The sequence below is a fragment of the Haliotis rufescens genome, unplaced genomic scaffold (genome assembly GCF_023055435.1).
Source record: "Haliotis rufescens isolate VD_foot unplaced genomic scaffold, xgHalRufe1.0.p SCAF_5, whole genome shotgun sequence".
In the NCBI taxonomy this organism is placed as follows: Eukaryota; Metazoa; Mollusca; class Gastropoda; order Lepetellida; family Haliotidae; genus Haliotis; species Haliotis rufescens.
This window is the reverse complement of record NW_025964223.1, coordinates 34,266,904-34,284,950: the sequence shown is the minus strand read 5'-3', so window position 1 is coordinate 34,284,950 and position 18,047 is coordinate 34,266,904. Positions and strand designations below refer to the sequence as shown.

The window sequence follows — 18,047 nt, the reverse complement described above, 5'->3', positions numbered from 1 at the left end:
TATCGCGGCAACAAACAGGTGGGACGTACGGACGGACGTACGGACGGTCGTGAATACTATATCCCCCGCTTCGCGCTTTCGCGCGGCGGGGGATAATAATAGAGAATATTTTCATTACAATTTAGTTTAGTCTCATCATCATTTTTGTACTAAAAATTCCCTCTATGGTATCATTCATTGGCTCCAGGTAGTGATGAGCTAGAGCCAAATTAACTTAATCTCATGACGATCATTGAATCGCATCAGCCTTTTGGCATAAAAAATTCCCCCTGTAGTAGTGGTATAGGTATAAAAATCTGATTCCAGTGGAGTTGCGGCAGAACCCCTATTACCTATACTACTAACTTTCCAGTTGACTCAAATATCACCTCCTTCACACTCATCCCACTGTGATACTCCAGCACTAGCCATTTACAAGTGAAAAATATGTTATGCCACCGCTCAGCCACCAATGACAGACAACAGAACTCGCTGATCCAAGTAAACATTGTTATTCACTCGGTTTCATTATACAACTGAAAATGATAGCCACACAAACAATCATTCCAAAAACTATTATTTCAAAATATAATAACCATTAGCAAAGCAGTACTTTGGAACAGCTGATTACTATAGCCAGATATATTTTACGTATGGAACAGTTTGACCACTCACCATTGAGACTTCCTGTGGTCGGCCATTTTTAATGCAGAAACATTATGTTGACATATAATAGTCAAACTACAATAAATATAACTTTTAAAGAGTCAGTGTAAGGCATTTATGATATAGGGATCCGTTCTCTGTCACCTGAGGTTCGTTTCATGGCACCAATAATGATAGTGGTTGCTTTAAATATGGCTGAGTTGGTTCAGTTCACACACTATTTTGCCGAAATTAATGTAAACAATATTGAATAAAAATTTAATAAAAATCATGACAAATGGATAACAACCATAAGTCCAGATATACAATTAACACCTCGAATAACCAGATATGATATAAGTTAGGGCTGGGACGGGTAACTTGGGTACCCCGGTCGGGTGGGTACTGAGTAGGACCCAGGTACCCACAGGACTACCCGGACCCGTGGTTAGTCACGTGATATATTGTTTAATGACAACAATTATCTAGAACTCTATGGTTACAGTAAAGTCACTAATGTTTGCATTTCTTTCTGAATATGCACCCATTCCTACTGATTTTTCATATGGTTGAATAAATATATAACTTAATTCAACTTCAGTTTATGAATGACCAGATTGTTTAATACATGTATCTAAATACGTTTTGCCAGGGCTATGGAAAATGTTCCCAATCGGACATTTTGAGACATCTCCTGAGACCTACAGTGGGTACCCGGGTAGGGTCGGGTAATAGGGTGGTGGGTACCCGGGTCGTAAATTTGGACTTGTCCCAGCCCCAATATAAGTGAAATAACAGGATTAAATTGCATACTTCAGTACGGATTTGTTGACATTGTATTTCTGGTGTCAGATGCTCACAGTAATGTCTTTGCGTATGGGAAAAACATCAAGCACAGGTAGGTGTTTATTATGTGCACACCCATCTACACAGCTGTAATTGTTGGGAAAAGTGTGCACTATACTTGATTTATTGCCTGAACTTTATCCAAAAGATTTTGCACACACTGCATTGTAAAAAAAGTGTACTATACTCTATGTCATTGAAACAAATTAAATAACTCCAGCACGTTTTGCTGATGGGTGGGTCTACAAGTAGCAAGAGCCCGCAGTATCAACAAGAGAGTATAGTTCTTGATATTGCTTAGAAATGTTTGGCCAAACCAAAAACAGACTCAACCAAATCAGACAAAGACCGCATATTCTTGAATGTGAAATTTACAAACAAGGGAATTGATGCCTTAAATTTAAGTAACATTCTCAGTCAAAATTCAGTTTCCAAAAATGTGCCAAAATATTTAAAATTTCAGGAACCATGAAAAATGTCATTTCCCTTACGAACGCCATTTAATCAAGGTTATATAATTATAGGAAAGTGTTGCAGAACGTGGACTTGGCAGCTCATGATGTAAATCCCACTACTTGTGGCTGCCAAGACTCCTCATACTGCTACCAACCAGTAGGTCATATAATCACAGGGGATTTCTCTATTATTGACAATAACAACCTTTGTCAGTTATTCAAATATGGACCAAAATATCATGAGCAGCCTCCTACCAACTGGGATCTCAACTATAAAGGGAAACAACACTCCAACTTTGAAGTATCTAAATGTGGATCAGCTTTTTCTTTTAGGATTCAAAATTAGCTTATTATGAACTATGATCTCAACTGGTTTGACTTGTGTTTGGCACTATTCTCGCTGTGCGAAGCCAAGCGACATCTATCGGTGCATCGAAGAATCTGTATATCATAACAAAGGATATAAAATAAAGAGCTGCAGCCAAACTGACATGTGTTGTTGTGATTAATTCATACATGACTTTAAAGGGTGAAGCTATCAGTCAACATCATATTATGCACAGCAATTAACTACATAGTATCCCTTCAGAGAATTTAGGTAAACAAACAGGTGATTACAAACTTGGTCAATAAAAATGTGAAATTTTAGATAAATTATCACAAGACATGATGATTTACCATTTTAATTGTATTTCTGTTCTGCTAGGCATTGTTAAATATGCAGAAACATAGATTATTGTAAACAAAGCCAGAAATAGCAATCAGCTGTATGCATATTTTCTAGCAATCTACCCGTGATTCGATTACAAAATACCCAATAATTTAATTTCAAAGAATTTTGATGCAGTGATCAGATGAATTGTATCTGAAACAAGTATTTATGCTCTTTGCAACTCAGCTGACAACTCCTCTCTTGCTACACTACCATGTGCATACTAATTAACATGTAATACACATATCACCACATCAAACCTCGATTTCAATCTTAGATGAAATAATTCCCCCAGACATGAGAAATGGGAACCACTGATTGCTGTATATCCATAACACTCTTAGAGGCAGTGGTGAATTTTCTTGAGTCATTAACTGAGCATCATGTGAAAGAGGACAAATACAGAGGTGTTGGGTTTATGCCATGAAACATGCATGACAAAAAGGGAGCCGTAATTGTTGTAATATATGCAATTTGCCTGAAAAAAAGGGTCGTTGCTATTTGGGTATATGAATTGAACTTTACTGGTGCAAAAATAATATGTACTCCTGTTTGCTGTACATACGAAACTATGATAGCTGTACATACACATTTACACATGCATTTGAATGTGCATGGTGAAAGGTTTTATTAAGCATAATCAAATCAAATACATGGATTCAAGGGGAAACCCCCTCGCTGTCAACGAGGCCCTCCCGAAGCCTAGTTTGTGGAAGTTGCTGACAATAATTGGCATCTGGAGATTACACGGGATAAATAAAATGGTGCCAGCTAGATGACAGAGTTGGAGTGTTGTTTCCCTTTAAAATCATAATGGATGCTGTCAAAGCATATGCCCCAAAAATGGGCCAAAAGAGAAGAGGAACCTGTTGATGTTATCATATGGTATGATGCACAAACTGAAAAAGAGAAAACAGAATTGGAATAAAGGTACTCTATCACCTTTTGGCTTGACTCGAAACTGTGAAGACATGTACATTCCTCTTTTGTACTGGATTTGTAAGCTCCGTAAATATCTGTACAAAGAGAGGTATATTGCTGGTTGCAGCAAATGTATCACCAAATCCCTATCTCAAAGATTAACCATAATGTTTAACACAATGAATGAATGAATGAATGAATGAATGAATGAATGAATGAATGAATCCAGAGTTGAATCCAGAGTTGAATCCGAAGATTTTACATGGGCAAATACATTATTTACAATACATCAATGAAATTACTTGACTATATACAATGAAATCATGTTATACACTGCTATGAATAAATAATTACAATATACATTTAGAGAGCAGTAAGGTATCTAGTAGATATACATAAGGTGTTTCTTTAAATTCCATATGAAGTGGCAGAAAGACATTATGATGCTTTGCCAAGTATCGTAATCAAGTTCGTTAGTCAAGTCATGGACATCTGCACCGAGAAAGAATGAAAGCATATCATCATGGTCAAGCATATCTATTTTCACGTACATACATCTTCATCAAGTTTATCAATCAGGCATGGGAAGAAATTAATTCACAGTGCAAAATAATATGGCAATCATAGTCATAGCAATGTCTATTACAATGGTTACATTCTTTCGACAATTTTGCTCTTGATCCGATTTTAATACAAAGTTGCAGGGGTTGCCTTAAATGTGGATAGAGATACATTACATTTTAAAAAACATGCATTTGTAACCGTTTGTGAATTTTATGGTATCGTGAAAGATCTAGTCTCTGTGCTAGTCTCTCTCTCCAGATGTACTGTTCATTCACTGATAGATGTCTGATTACAAGAGCTCGCCAAGCCGATTTAGTTGGGAATGAACCGCTATCAGTATATTCCTTTATATAGTTATCTAAATGGTATTTTTTAGCAGTATATAGAAGGATGTTGCATATGCTTACTAGACGGCTAATATTGACAATAGCATTGGTAGCAATGTGAGCACAAAATAGATCTTTTGTTATTGAGTTACAATCGTTATTGCAGAGCCTTCCTAATAATTGTAGTCTACATTTATCAATGTAGCCATTCTTTGACCACATTCCCAAGTTAGAAAAAGACGAATCGGTTTGATGTCTTTTACCAAATCCTTGTATATGACGAGCAAAGTAATGTTGTGTACATTCAATCATTTCAAGTTCTTTGCCGTATAAGGCTGGTAACAATTCACATCCATAAAAGCTTGTATTTAAAATGATTCTTTTCCATATACAGTATTGACACATGCAACTGGGTGGAGGTCAGAATCGTTGAGGCCGAGTGATCGTAGTGAATTAACACATTTTCATGCTTTTGAGCAAGATGTCATGATTTTTTCTTTACAGGATAAATTACTGTTTATGATTATTCCGCCATATTTGACGGAGTCGTAGGTGTCAATTGTTGCATCGCCAAACTTGTAGGTTACTTTATTAAGACGCTGGCGTGTTTTGCAGAATACAAGTGAATTACTCTTGGAGGCATTATAGGTGAAGTCTCCATTTGTTGGCATATAAACGAACTGAATCAAGAGAAGACTGTAAGCCCCGTGGGCATCGGCCAATAACACACAGGGTATATAGATGCCATAAATAGAGAGGCCATCGTTTGCTTTCCTTAGTTCACATATAAGGTCATTTATGAAAACGAGAAAGAACCATGCTGACATAACTCGACCTTACCCAAAACCTTGTTTAATGGGAAACTCATCAGATCTTTCTCCGTTGTAGGATATAAAAGCACAGCTGTCTGTATAGCTATAGAAAAGTAAGTTCAATAATTTACCCTTCACACCAAGGTCATGTAATTTAACAAATAGACCGTCATGACAAATACGATCGAAAGCTTTTTCATTATCTAAAAATGCAGCAAACACTTGTGATTCTCTTTCTATTATCTAGGTAAAAATTAACACATTCTAAAACGGTGAATACAGACATGATTGCTCCATGTTCCTTTCTGAAACCAAATTGTAAAGCACCCGGGAATGATTGGAGATTACTGGGTGTATATTTTTCTATTCTACTTTAAATGATTTTCTCTAGAAGTTGAGATAGACACGATGTTAGAGTTATGCCCCTGTAGTTACGTGGATCATGTTTGACGTTTTTGCCTTTATAAATAGGTATTATCATACCTTTTCTGAAGGCACATGGATAATACTGGGATGCAAGTATTTTATTGAATAGGTGTTTCAGGGTTACTACAAGCATCTCTCCTCCAAATATCAGGTGTTTATTTGTGATACCATCAGGTCCTGGAGATTTTTTTCTTTTAAGGTTGTGTATATGTGATCTGATTTGTGGGACTGGGATTTCTGTATACAGGATATCATCTTCTGGATCATGATTATGACGATTTTGTTCCATGATATAATGAAGTTTTGATACAATGGCGAGTTTAAAGTTTTCGTCAAAATCATCAGACTGGTGAGGTTTTGCCAAGTCTGAATAATAGTCACCCCACAGTTTACATATATCAGCTGAAGAGACAGCACTACGTCCATTGTAAACTAATTTATCAATAACTGGACTCTTGCGTCTCAACTTACAAACATGTTTATAGAATGTATCAATATCGGCTTCACATGTCTTTTCTAGTTCTGTACTTATTTCTTTGCGCTGTTTACGTTTTGATTTTCGGTGTAAACGTCTTAATTCCCTTTTTGCATTTTTATAGGATTTGTATAATCTAGAGTTTTCTCCCCTTGGTCTATTATCCGCTATCCATTCTCGTCTGGCCACCCTCATTTCATAGTGGGACTGATTTAACCCATCATTTTTCCAATAGGGCACCAAATCCCTATCTCAAAGATTAACCATAATGTTTAACACAATCACGCAAGGACTTTCTTTATATTAACAGAAAGTATTTAAGACAAGTGAAATTCATACTATATGTGGATTCTCAAAAACTCAAAGGATTTGCTTGACTTTTTACAATCTCAGAAAAGAACCAAGTTTAATTCATTCAAAACTTTTGATTTTTCAACTTGTACACCACTATCATACGGAAGCACTTCATTCCTTGATCCATGAGGTTTTTTCTTACAAAACGAAGTGACCATAGATATGCAGTTACATATCTATCTTCAGAGGTTCAAGACAACTGTCAACAATGAAAGCAAATGCCATCTCAATTTTATGGAGAAAACAATACCGTATTCGACGTAATAAGCGCCCCGCTCTAATAAGCGCCCACGGCGATATTTGTTAATATACTGGCTAGTGAACAATCCCAATTAGCACCCCTTCCGATTGATAAATGTACACAAGGCTATTTATTCGTGCATAATACGTTTGTTATATGCACCCTTAATTATGGGCAATTAAATTCTGGAAAAATATATCTGTCGTTTATAAACATTTCAGCATAAACCACGAAATTTACGCTCTTTGAACTCAAAAATATATATTCTAATAAGAGCCCCCTATTTCTAATTTTGAGAGCGCCCTGGGCGCTTATTATGTCGAATACGGTATGTGAAAATAACTGAAATGCTGGACTTCCTCATTGGTAACATTAATGTAAAATTTGAGGGTAAGACATTTAGGCAAGAAGTAGGCATCCTCATGGGCATCCAATTGTGCTCCTTGCTGGCCTGTTTCTTTATGAATATGAAAAAGTTCTGTTCCTGATATTATCAAAGTCAAAACAAGGTGTTTGACATCTTAAACTAAAGGGACACTAATCTCTGGCTCGCTAGGGCTCACTAGCTGCCCTGAGTATATTTGCTCGCTAACGCAACTGGACAGCTAAATAAACTTGGTGGCAATACCTGTTTTACACATTTTCGAACACTGGTTACCCATGATCTATGAAGATTTAATTAATTTCTTCAGCCTAAACAAACAGACAAAAAGAACGGAAGATCATTGGATGTGGTTGTTTGGAGTGAGTGAGTGAGTGAGTATGGTTTTACGCCGCTTTTAGCAATATTCCAGCAATATCACGGCGGGGGACACCAGAAATGGGCTTCACACATTGTACCCATGTCGGGAATCGAACCCGGGTCTTCGGCGTGACGAGCTAACGCTTTAACCACTAGGCTACCCGACCGCCCCTGGTTGTTTGGAAATATCCCTGACGGTTATAGTCTCTGCAGTGAAAGCATTTTCAGATTTTGGATTGCGTGGACCATAGAGGCTTGACCACCTATGTGAAACACCTGAAACAAACTTAGTTTCTCAGTTGAGAATTGAACACATGTCATAATATCCCAAAACGATATATATATTTTAAAATATTTGATTGTTACAGAGACAGATCACATCAAATAAATTTCTTTGTACAGCTGCAGACGTGTGGGATAATGTTCCTTTATGTGGATATTCACAGAAACATTCCTCGAACAAGGAAGCTGCCTAAAATTATACATATAACTTTGTAGGTTGTAATTATGATATTTGCATTTTGTTTTTATTTATTTGCTGTAGTATTGAAAAGAATCATTCTTGTTCCTCTACATCTTGATTGGGAAGTTCTACGATGCGTGATGGTCATTGTTTTCACAAGTCTTTTCCTTTGTAAGCGTGTATATGTTTCAGTCAACATGTAAAATGTGATTCACTCAGGCAATTTATAAAATGATTTCAGTCATTTTATAACATCACAATAGATTAATTATGCTAGGATTAACTGCCAAACAATATAGAAATGTACTTTTAATCCTAACATTTTCAGTCACTTGGTGATGATATTTAACATTAAAATGTTTGGAATTCGTTATCATAATAAATACAGATGGACATATTTTTCAGTCAATTTGTAAAATAACTGAATATTTAGGCACTTAATACATTTCTTTAGAGAAAATTTTGCACATTTTGACTGTAAAAATATAAACACGATAAAATGAGCCATGCTCAGGTGAAATATTTACTTTGTGTTGCAAGTCAAAATAGTGTAAATGAAAATCGCACAGTTACCATGCAACTGACTTATCAAAAACTTGTCACCATTACTGATGCTACCAACACAGATACATGTACCTACATTTCCTTTTTATTTTCAAAACTGTATTTCATTTTGTTGATCAACCTGACCATACCCCCTTATACTATCAATACCAATGGCACAGCACAGGGGCCGTATTTATCAAACAACTTAAGTCATAAATAAAACTTAAGTCAGTTAAAAAAAACTTAGTTTTCTTGTTTTTTTACTTAAGTTTAGTGGAAAAACTTAAGTCATATTTATCAAAAGACTTAGACTTAAGTTTTGTCATTTTCTGACTTAACTATTAAGACTCACCTTGCTAGGCTTAAATCATGTATGTTTGACTTAAGTCATGTAAAATGGCTGCCAGACGCAATTCAAGAATATTTAATGAGAGAAGAGATATACTACATTCATTAGATGACAATGAACTGATACAGCGGTACAGATTTGATAGGAACAGTATTGTTTATATCTGTGATATCCTTGAGCAGGAGTTGAGTCCTATAACACAGCGGAGCTGTGCCGTGTCCTGCGTTACGAAGGTGCTTGTTACTTTGCGTTATCTTGCCACTGGCAAGTTTCAAATGTGTAACGGTGATGACCATGGTCTGAGCCAACCCACTATATCTCGGGTGATTTTCCAAACGCTTGACTCCCTCACAAGTCACCGTATCCTTCGTAGATTTGTTACCTTTCCTGTACAACCCCAAGAAATAAGACGCCATCAACAGCGCTTCTATCAGACTGCCAATTTCCCGGGTATTGTTGGGGTAATTGATGGCACCCACATTCAGATTCAGGCCCCATCAGTCAATGAGAAAGAATTTGTCAACAGGCATAATTACCATAGTGTAAATACACAAATAGTGTTTGACAGCGACGATCATATAATCGACATCGTTGCACGTTGGCCTGGCTCAACACACGACTCCCGCATTTTGACAACAAGTGGGTTATGTCAGATGTTTGAGGGGAACCGGCTACCAGTAAGTTGTCATCTGCTTGGAGACAGTGGCTACCCTTGTCGGAGATGGATCCTAACACCATTTTTGCGTCCTCTCCAAGGACCACAGACAAACTACAACAGGTATAAATATTACTTCGTTCAGTTCACTACGAGCACTCAGCAATAGAGTGACTTCCCCTGGTTAGGTAGAATATTATCTCAAACCTAAAAACGGAATGGAAGAGTTACACATATTTGCTGTAAAGTATGATTCAGGCATCATTCCGTTTAATTCCTACTTAAGTGTCGTAAAATTATGTAAGTCGCAAATCAGGTAAAAAAATATGTATGATTATGTATTCATCAGTAAGAAATATTAATCATTTTATCTCACTTCTCTTTTATGTATGAAAACATACTAGTATGAAGCATTGATTCTATGAAATATAACCACACACATAACAAGAAACAGCAATATTAAGGGGTTTGCAATATGTTGTCATTATAATGACCAATGGATTGAAAATGTTAGTTTCTATCGCTGAGAACATAGCAAAATGTGTTCTTCTTTTTCTTATACTCCCAATTTAAATTTTATATGATTATCTGCTAATAATGATTATTCATTGCAATTGTCAGATCACATAAGAAAACAAGGAGTTGTGTGGAGAGGGGAATTGGGCAGCTGAAACGTCGGTTTCATGTTTTACATGAGGAAATCAGACTTTCCCCACAGAAGGCGTGCAAGGTATAGAAATTAGAAAATGTTTTCATTTCTTTTTATTCAATTTCAGTAAAAAATGGAGAGTCTTCATAGACTTACACTTTAATGGAATTATTTCTTTTTCACATTATTATTGTCAGGACTAGATATACTGTAGGTTGATAAATAAACAAACACAATACGGTGAACATTAATTTTTTATTCAATGAAGACAGTAACATTTCATCAATATGACATTAAACTCACTCACTCACTCACTCACTGTCATGTGTTATTGTAAAAAAAGTCAACACAATTTCATAATCTGTATCTGTATTGATGTTCAATATTCATTTTCTTTTGACTTATTTTATATCTAGCTTAAGGGAAAAAATTAGGCAAATATATCTGAGATCAAACAGTACATAGTATAACATATTTGAAATACAGACCATACATTTCACTCTTTGTCAAATTCAACACATTCTAGAAATATTTGTCATTAGATTAAGGCCACATCAGTTCATGAAAGGGTATTGAATAGGCTTTTTAAACATTTTTCTAGGTAATAACTGCCTGTGCAGTGCTGCATAACCTCAGCAAAGACAGGAATGTGCCTATGCCAGTTGTACATGGAAACAGCCAATCCGGACAGCTAAGGGCACAGATGCAAGGTCTATCAGCCATTGCACCTGCAGCAACAGGGTTGAGATATCGGGAACAGTTTGCAATCACCTACTTTCCATGTAAGTTATTTCCTGCTACTATTACTATTACTCTAAGTATGCACTTAGTATTAATTTAAATTTTCCTAAGGGACAGCCCATTTGATATTCGGGGGCGGGTGGGAAAAATACATTGTTGCAAGGTGTTTTTCTAAAAACATTTAGCTCATATTTTTAAATAAAGCGATATCTGTGTCTGTAGCTGAAAAACTATCTAATCTTGATACAAAATATAATACTAGCCCCTACCCCCAAGCAAATATCAAATGGTCGGTCCCCACTTGCGTGACATGAGCTTTACAGTCTATTCTTCTACTTTGTAAATTTTCTTTGTTAGATACTCTTTTCTTAATTTTAAACATTCAATTTCTAATACAAGTTTTTCTTTGTTTAATGCTTCCATAGAAGTCTGATTCTGGCACTGGCAAGTCCTCTCTGGCACGTTGAACACATTGGCCATGTCCTCAACTTCACCGCTGAAAGAAATATATATACATTATTTGTGTATTCGGAGCCTTGTGTTTTGCTTTTATACAGAGACTTGTCAATAATTGCAAATTGACTGCCTGTTGCAGACACATTGGGAAAGAACTTTAAAGAAGTATACTTTAAATTTTGATTTCATAAATATATTTTGGGGAGTATGTAACAAAGCTGACAAACATGAAATACTAAGTGATGCAATAATGTTAGTACAATATCAACATCAACATTTATGTCATTTGTACCTCTCTCTTGATGTCATGACATCAAGCAGTTGTAGGGCCGTCGAATCACAGGAGTTGGATATTCCTGTCAAAGACATGTTGTCCCTCCCTATGGCCTCTACAACTGCATCTGTGACAGGACTTACAGGGATGGGAGGTGGACCGCCTCCTGTAAGTGCAAGAAGCAGTATAGGTTATAGTGTGAATGGTGTTATAGTATTTAGAAACATATTATCACAAAACCAACACAATATAGAGACAAGTACTCTTTTGACCTTCAAACATTGAGATAGGTTTGTGTTGGTATAATTATACTCTTAATATACAGCAACAAGTTACAATGTAGGTCTTAATAATAACTGTGAAGGGATGACAATATCCTTTTTCCACTTTCACATTAACTATATCATTTTAGGTCACCTTTTTTATCAAAACTATTTAATAACTAAACTAATGTATCCATAAGTATGTTTACCAGTGGCAATGGTTTGCTGCCTGAAATTAGAAAAGGCTTTCTTTGACTGGCTCTTCAGGTTTTTCCATTTCTTTTCAACCTCCTCCTTGGTCCTCCTGTGCATTAAGCTTGCATTAAGGGTGTCTGTAATCATCTGCAATATAAACATAACAACTCAAATGAAAAACACATCAAATTACATTAATAATTTTTGTCAGTATTAAATCATGCTATATGCACACTGTACATTGTACCCAGTTTTAAGACTTAATTTCTGTCCTTGTGGTATTACACTCAAATTGATTTCTGAAATAAAGTACTGATTGAAAAGAGATATCTTTATTTTTAAACATGAGACCAATTATTCATGATGTTTTAAGCCTTTTAATAGTTTTTATGTCCATTGAAATATAAAAATTGAAGTGAATTATGTATCGTGATACATAGTGTATCATGAACTGAGTATTGCGATATGTATCATATTTTGTATCCAAAGCCCAGTTTTAGCAAAGCTGTTTAGACCCAAAATTATATGGGACTGTGTTACTAAGAAAATAATATTATTCATATTTCAGTATATTGTCATATATGTTTTACATTAATATTGTAAACAAGAGTATATGTGCATTACATAATATAACATTTCATCAAGTTCATAATATGACTATGCAGCACTAGATCGAGGTTGTATGAGATCCATCACAATATATTTATTACTAATTAATGCATAGGAACACATTGATTGGTCTTGATATGGAAATGACATCTTGACCCTGTAATAAGTTATTGTTAAATTAGTTAAACTAACTTAATTGTATGCTTTTGACATGAAAGTGATAGTAATGTAACTTTAGGATACTAACATGAGGCCTAGGACTAATGTATACTTTAGAAGCTAATGCAAATGCCCCAAAAGGAGTACAAAATGACATAGATCTAGGCTACTGGTTTGGGTTCAAAATCACCTAAAATTTTGGGTAAAAGTTGTTAGGGGTACAGACAATAGGCCTACCCCGATGAAGAAACAAACCACAGTGCAACTTGAAAAAGACGAAAATAATTGTTTGGGTCTCATTGTGTAAATATGACCAAAATATATCATTCCCGTGGTACTGGACTTACAAAGTGTGATGATGGAAGGTTGGAAAACGTCTTGGTTATTATTCGACCACATGCATTCCTTGATACGCATTACGGCCTTGTCTGCTACATATGTATGTAAAATTAATGATGTAAGCAGCTAAACCTCTCAAAAAAACAGTAAAAAAACACTCACTACCTCAGGTACCTGCCACGCCTCCTGTCGCTTCAAGGAGGTGATGCCGGGGCCAAACTTTCCTTCAAGCACCACCTTGTTTGATGCCACCAGCTCTGCTAGTAGTAACGATTCTTCTTTGGTAAAGTTTGGCCGTCTCTTTTTCGCGTCTTCGGTCATGGCGTGGGCCTATCTTGGAGCTCGCAGCGGTGTTTATTATCGTCTGCGCTGTCCGGGAATTCCCCGATGACGTTTTTCTCTCTCTTAGTGAAAAGAGTTCCACTGGTAGGCTAAAAATAGCTGGGATAGTCCTTAGTGATCACGTGTTTGCATTCGGTGAAATCGACTTAGTTTCTCACGGCAGACTTAGCTAAGTTTTTTACTTAGACGCTTCGTGAATACCAACTTAAGTTTTTGACTTGGCTAAGTAATTTTTCCGAAACTTAAAGGGGCACTGATCTAACGCAATTCCCCGGGACTGGTTGTTGCCTTTGTTATTGTTTTTTCCCAGTGAGTACCCGGATGTATAGCAGAAATCTAGACTAGTTCGCGACCTCTGCTGCGCCATTCGTAAGCGCATTAGTCACTTTTATGGATACCGGTAGTAATAAGGGCGTATGGTCACATTGATCAACAAAATGAAATACAGTTTTCGAGATAATAAGGAAATGTAGGTATCTTTGTGGGTAGCATCGGTAATGGTGACAAAGTTTTGATAAGTCACTTGCTTGGTAATTTTTCGATTTTCGATTTTCGTTTATACTATTTTGACTTGCAACACAAAGTAAATATTTCACCTGAGCATCGCTTTTTTTATAGGGTGTATATTATTTTCTGTCAAAATGTGTAACATATTTATTAAACGTCTAAATATTCAGTTATTTTACAAATTGACTGAAAAACATTTCGATTTCTATTATCATGATAACGAATTCCAAACATTTTGATGTTTAATGTCATCACCAAGAGACTGTAAATGTTACGTTGAAAAGTACATTTCTATGTTGTTTGGCTTCTAATCCTACATAATCTGTTTTGATGTTTGTAAGCTCTTTTGATATTCTTAATCAATCTGGACAGATTTTTTAGTCAAAATGACTAAAATATTTACACATTTTATAAATTGCCTGAGAGAATCACATTTTAAAAATTGACGGTTATATATACACGCTTACAAAGGAAAAGACCTGTGAAACAACGTCTATCGCGCATTGGAGAATTTCCCAACCAAGACGTAGAGAAACAAGAACGAATAATCGGTTCAAATGAAGGAAAACAAAATGCAAATACCATAATTACAACCTACCAAATTTATGTGTATAAATTTTAGGCAACTTCCTTGTTCGAGGAATGTATCCGTGAATATCCACACAAAGGAACAATATCCAACTCGTCTGCAGCTACAAAGAAACTTATTCGATGTTACGTGTCTCTGTAACAATCAAATATTTTAAAAGGTATATATCGTTTCGGGATATTATAACCCGTGTTCGTTTCTCAACTGATCACTTGGATTGTTTCAGGTGTTTCACATAGGTGTCAAGTCTCAAGGGTCGGCTGAGAAAGCCCACGTGACAACTATTTTCATAACGTCCACGGTTCCTAAAAAATCCATTGAGTGATAGATAACAATGATCAATCAATCAACGTATTATCAGTTAACCCTTTGAACAAAGTATGTTGTTTTTACATCGGCACTTCACGCCATGATATGAGTGTATTCCCTTTGTTTTAGTAAACCTAGACATGTAAACACTCACTTTTGACATATCCACTGTGCAAGATAACAGTGATTAATCAATCAACGTATTTTCTGTTAATCCTTTGATGACTAGGAACGATCCGTTGATTTACAAAAAAAAGTAAATCAACTGATCATTCATCTCTTGCTGGGCTGCCACGTGCATATTACATAACACACATTTCACCTCAGTTCAAACCTGGATTTAGATTGAATAATTACCCCAGACACAATAAATGCCAAATGGGAACCTTTGTCAGGTAATCTAAGTGGTGCTACCACTAATTGTACCTGTAATAAATTCATTAACTGAGCATCAAGTGAATGACGACAAATACACAAGTGTAAGGTTATACGAGAAAACGTGGATGACAACAAGGGAGTAGTAATGGTATTATCGACGCAATCCGGAATCCGAAAATGCTTTCACTGCATGGATACTTGTTTTAGTATCAAACTATAACCATCTGGGGTATTTCCAAATGACGACATCCGATGAGCTCCGCCGTTCTTTTTGTCTGTTTGTTTAGGCTGAAGAAATTAATTAACATGCGCCCTTTGTCAAAATCTTTATAGATCACAGTTAACCAATCAGTGTTTATGCAAAAATGCGTAAAACAAATATTGCCTCCAAGTTTATTTCACTGTCCTTGCAGACGGTAGCCCAGTCTCTGGTCACGCTCAGTTGCGTTGCGTATCATCCGGGTACTCACGGGGGAAAAAACAATAACAAAGGCAACAACCAGTCCGGGGAATTGCGTTAGATCAGTGCCCCTTTAAGGTTTTTTTAAAGCCAAAACTAAGTTGTTTGATAAATACGTCCCCAGGTCACGAACTAGTCTAGATTTCTGCTATATCATCCGGGTACTCCAGGGTAAAAAACAATAACAAAGGCAACAACCAGTTCCGGGGGAATCGCTTTAGATCAGAGCCCCTTTAACAAACGCAATAACCAGTCCCGGTGAATTGCTGTTGATCAGTGCCCCTTTAATTCACAAAAAGGGACGTTTTTTTCGGGACCACATAAGGTCCCGTGGCACAATAACTACGACTGTCGCAAGTCTATGTTAAGGTATGGGGGTTACGATCACGTACAACGGCACCCATAGATATATGTATATGGTCCAGCGGCACTAAGAGTTTTGCACAAAATGGCGTAGCGGAGCATTCTGTCACTGTCAGAGATGAATGCAACGAAGAACTAACCTAGAGGGCAAAATTGACACAGTTCTTCAAGCGACTAACGGAGTTAGTATGCATGACACACTAGTAAAGAATTGCCTACCTACCTAGACATTGTGCTTGTCTGCGTAGATTTACCAAGTATATAGAAGCAAGCCAGAAAGTCAGGCAGCAGCTCGGTCAACTGCCACGGGGCGTAACTCTTGAAAACTTGTAAGATGACACCGCAACGTTTGGATCATGTTGACGCCAAGATATAAGAGGACGTACAATAGTAACCAGATGTTATGCCTCACCAGCAAGCACAAGAAAAATGGTTATTGGCGTTCAGGTACCTCAAAGGTTTACTTGATAAACCTATTAAAGAAATCGTGGAATGTCAAACTAAATTGGCACAAGGACCAATTAAAAGAGCTCTCAAACATTATGAAGAAATATTAAATGGTGATTTGTGATGACAGTAATTTCTCTGAGGTAGATCTACTTTCCTCTAGGAGAAAGTCGCCCCATGCGAAAAAGTCCCCAGATAATTCGGAGAAAGTCCCAAAATATTAATAGAAATGGCAAACACATTTGGAGATAATGGACCCAAGAGGGACCACCCGATTCTTTCATGTTACTATATTAATTGCATTTATCCTTAGTAATATGAAAGAACTTTGTTCGAGTAGTATACCACTTACTTGGCCAAGGGATAATGCCCATCGTGTATGCATGCACATGTCTGTTAACTGGGGATTCAAACAGTGTTTTGGACCGGCGGATGGTTATAACACATAGATAACGATTTGCGACTGAAGAATGCAAAAGAGAATAATTAAATTTTCGTTATGTTCATGGAAATTCCTGCATTCTGATTACGTGGATTCATACAGTTTGCACATCGGTTTTTCGATTCATAACTTAATGAACCGAAAAAAATACACAGTCAATCCTAAAGGATTATTAAAAAGGCTACGAACAGAGCATTTTTCTTACAGAATACCTCTCAAACATGAATTTATACCAAATCTGCATAGTCGATTTTTGAAAATAATTCGTAATTATTATAATTATGCTCAAAAACCTAGAACACTTTGGCTCCGCCCACTCGTATGCATAGTTTTTTTATTTAGCAGTCAGCCTCCTGTGGCTGTGACGTCATACCAGACAGTCCGGTATGTGTTGATCGTTCGTGTTTACGCTCGGCTAGCGACTGAAAAGTGACGCAAAGCGCTATATTTTGAATGAAGTTGTAGTGACAATATGCCATATTGTCTCGCATTCGGGTGCACTTCCAGTGCTACGAATACTTCAGGCCTTCATTTCCATGGATTTCCCCGCGATCTGCCAAGAAGAAAGCTGTGGCTGGCGTATTGTCGACGTGCTGATGTCAAACTCAAAGACATAAGCAAACACAGCACGTTGTGCTCATACATTTCTCGAAGAAGAATTATGAAAAGGATCCCGAGTTCATGGCACAGTATGGCTAAACGAAAGCTAAACCCAAGCTTTTTAAGCATGCCGCACCGGACATTCCCCTGGCTATCGACAGCACGAGCAAGAATATCACCAAAAGTGCCACGTTCACCGAGAGGGGGGCTTTTCAGAAGCGACGACGGTTAGAACAAATAGAAGTGAGTGAAGTAGATATGAACTTGATTCACAATATTGAGTCGTATGATATTACATGCTCGTTTGTATCTCTCGCAGTTTTCATTTATCAGAGTTGTTGGGTGTAGATTGATTTTACTGTACTTTGTTTTTAGCTGTTTTTTATGTCACGGTTTTCGCGCATCTCGTAGGTT

The 18,047-nt window shown here is 36.7% G+C and overlaps 3 protein-coding genes across 9 annotated transcripts in view; 1 reads left to right on the top strand and 2 right to left on the bottom strand.

The window, feature by feature from the left end:
* The window catches only part of LOC124124713 (ankyrin repeat, PH and SEC7 domain containing protein secG-like), a 268,855-nt gene extending 252,149 nt beyond the window's left edge, over positions 1 to 16,706 (bottom strand). For 2 of the 5 annotated variants that reach the window (XM_048383890.1, XM_048383891.1), the window contains exon 1: positions 16,368 to 16,685. Coding sequence is in view for 3 of the 5 variants with exons in the window: in XM_048383891.1 (XP_048239848.1) it covers positions 16,368 to 16,375 (8 nt within the window). In the remaining 2 variants the exon portion in view is untranslated. Of the gene's footprint in view, positions 1 to 16,367 lie in introns of all 5 variants that reach the window. The other 3 variants (XM_048383887.1, XM_048383892.1, XM_048383889.1) reach the window with 3 other exon arrangements.
* Positions 8,776 to 10,373, top strand: LOC125373065 (putative nuclease HARBI1). Its single transcript, XM_048383894.1, has 2 exons — positions 8,776 to 9,634; positions 10,133 to 10,373. The coding sequence occupies exons 1-2, from the start codon at positions 8,904 to 8,906 to the stop codon at positions 10,245 to 10,247; spliced, it is 846 nt and encodes a 281-aa protein (XP_048239851.1). The 5' UTR covers positions 8,776 to 8,903; the 3' UTR covers positions 10,248 to 10,373.
* On the bottom strand, positions 10,402 to 13,816 carry LOC124124717. 3 transcript variants are annotated; one of them, XM_046487950.2, is made up of 4 exons: positions 13,359 to 13,816; positions 12,104 to 12,236; positions 11,650 to 11,797; positions 10,402 to 11,397 (listed from the first exon to the last, which is right to left on the bottom strand). In XM_046487950.2, the coding sequence occupies exons 1-4, from the start codon at positions 13,515 to 13,517 to the stop codon at positions 11,226 to 11,228; spliced, it is 612 nt and encodes a 203-aa protein (XP_046343906.1). In that variant the 5' UTR covers positions 13,518 to 13,816; the 3' UTR covers positions 10,402 to 11,225. The 3 variants fall into 3 exon arrangements, with proteins under 3 accessions (XP_046343906.1, XP_046343907.1, XP_046343908.1); XM_046487951.2 differs by having other exon boundaries at positions 13,362 to 13,815; XM_046487952.2 differs by having other exon boundaries at positions 13,371 to 13,811.
* Positions 16,707 to 18,047: the final 1,341 nt, after the last annotated feature.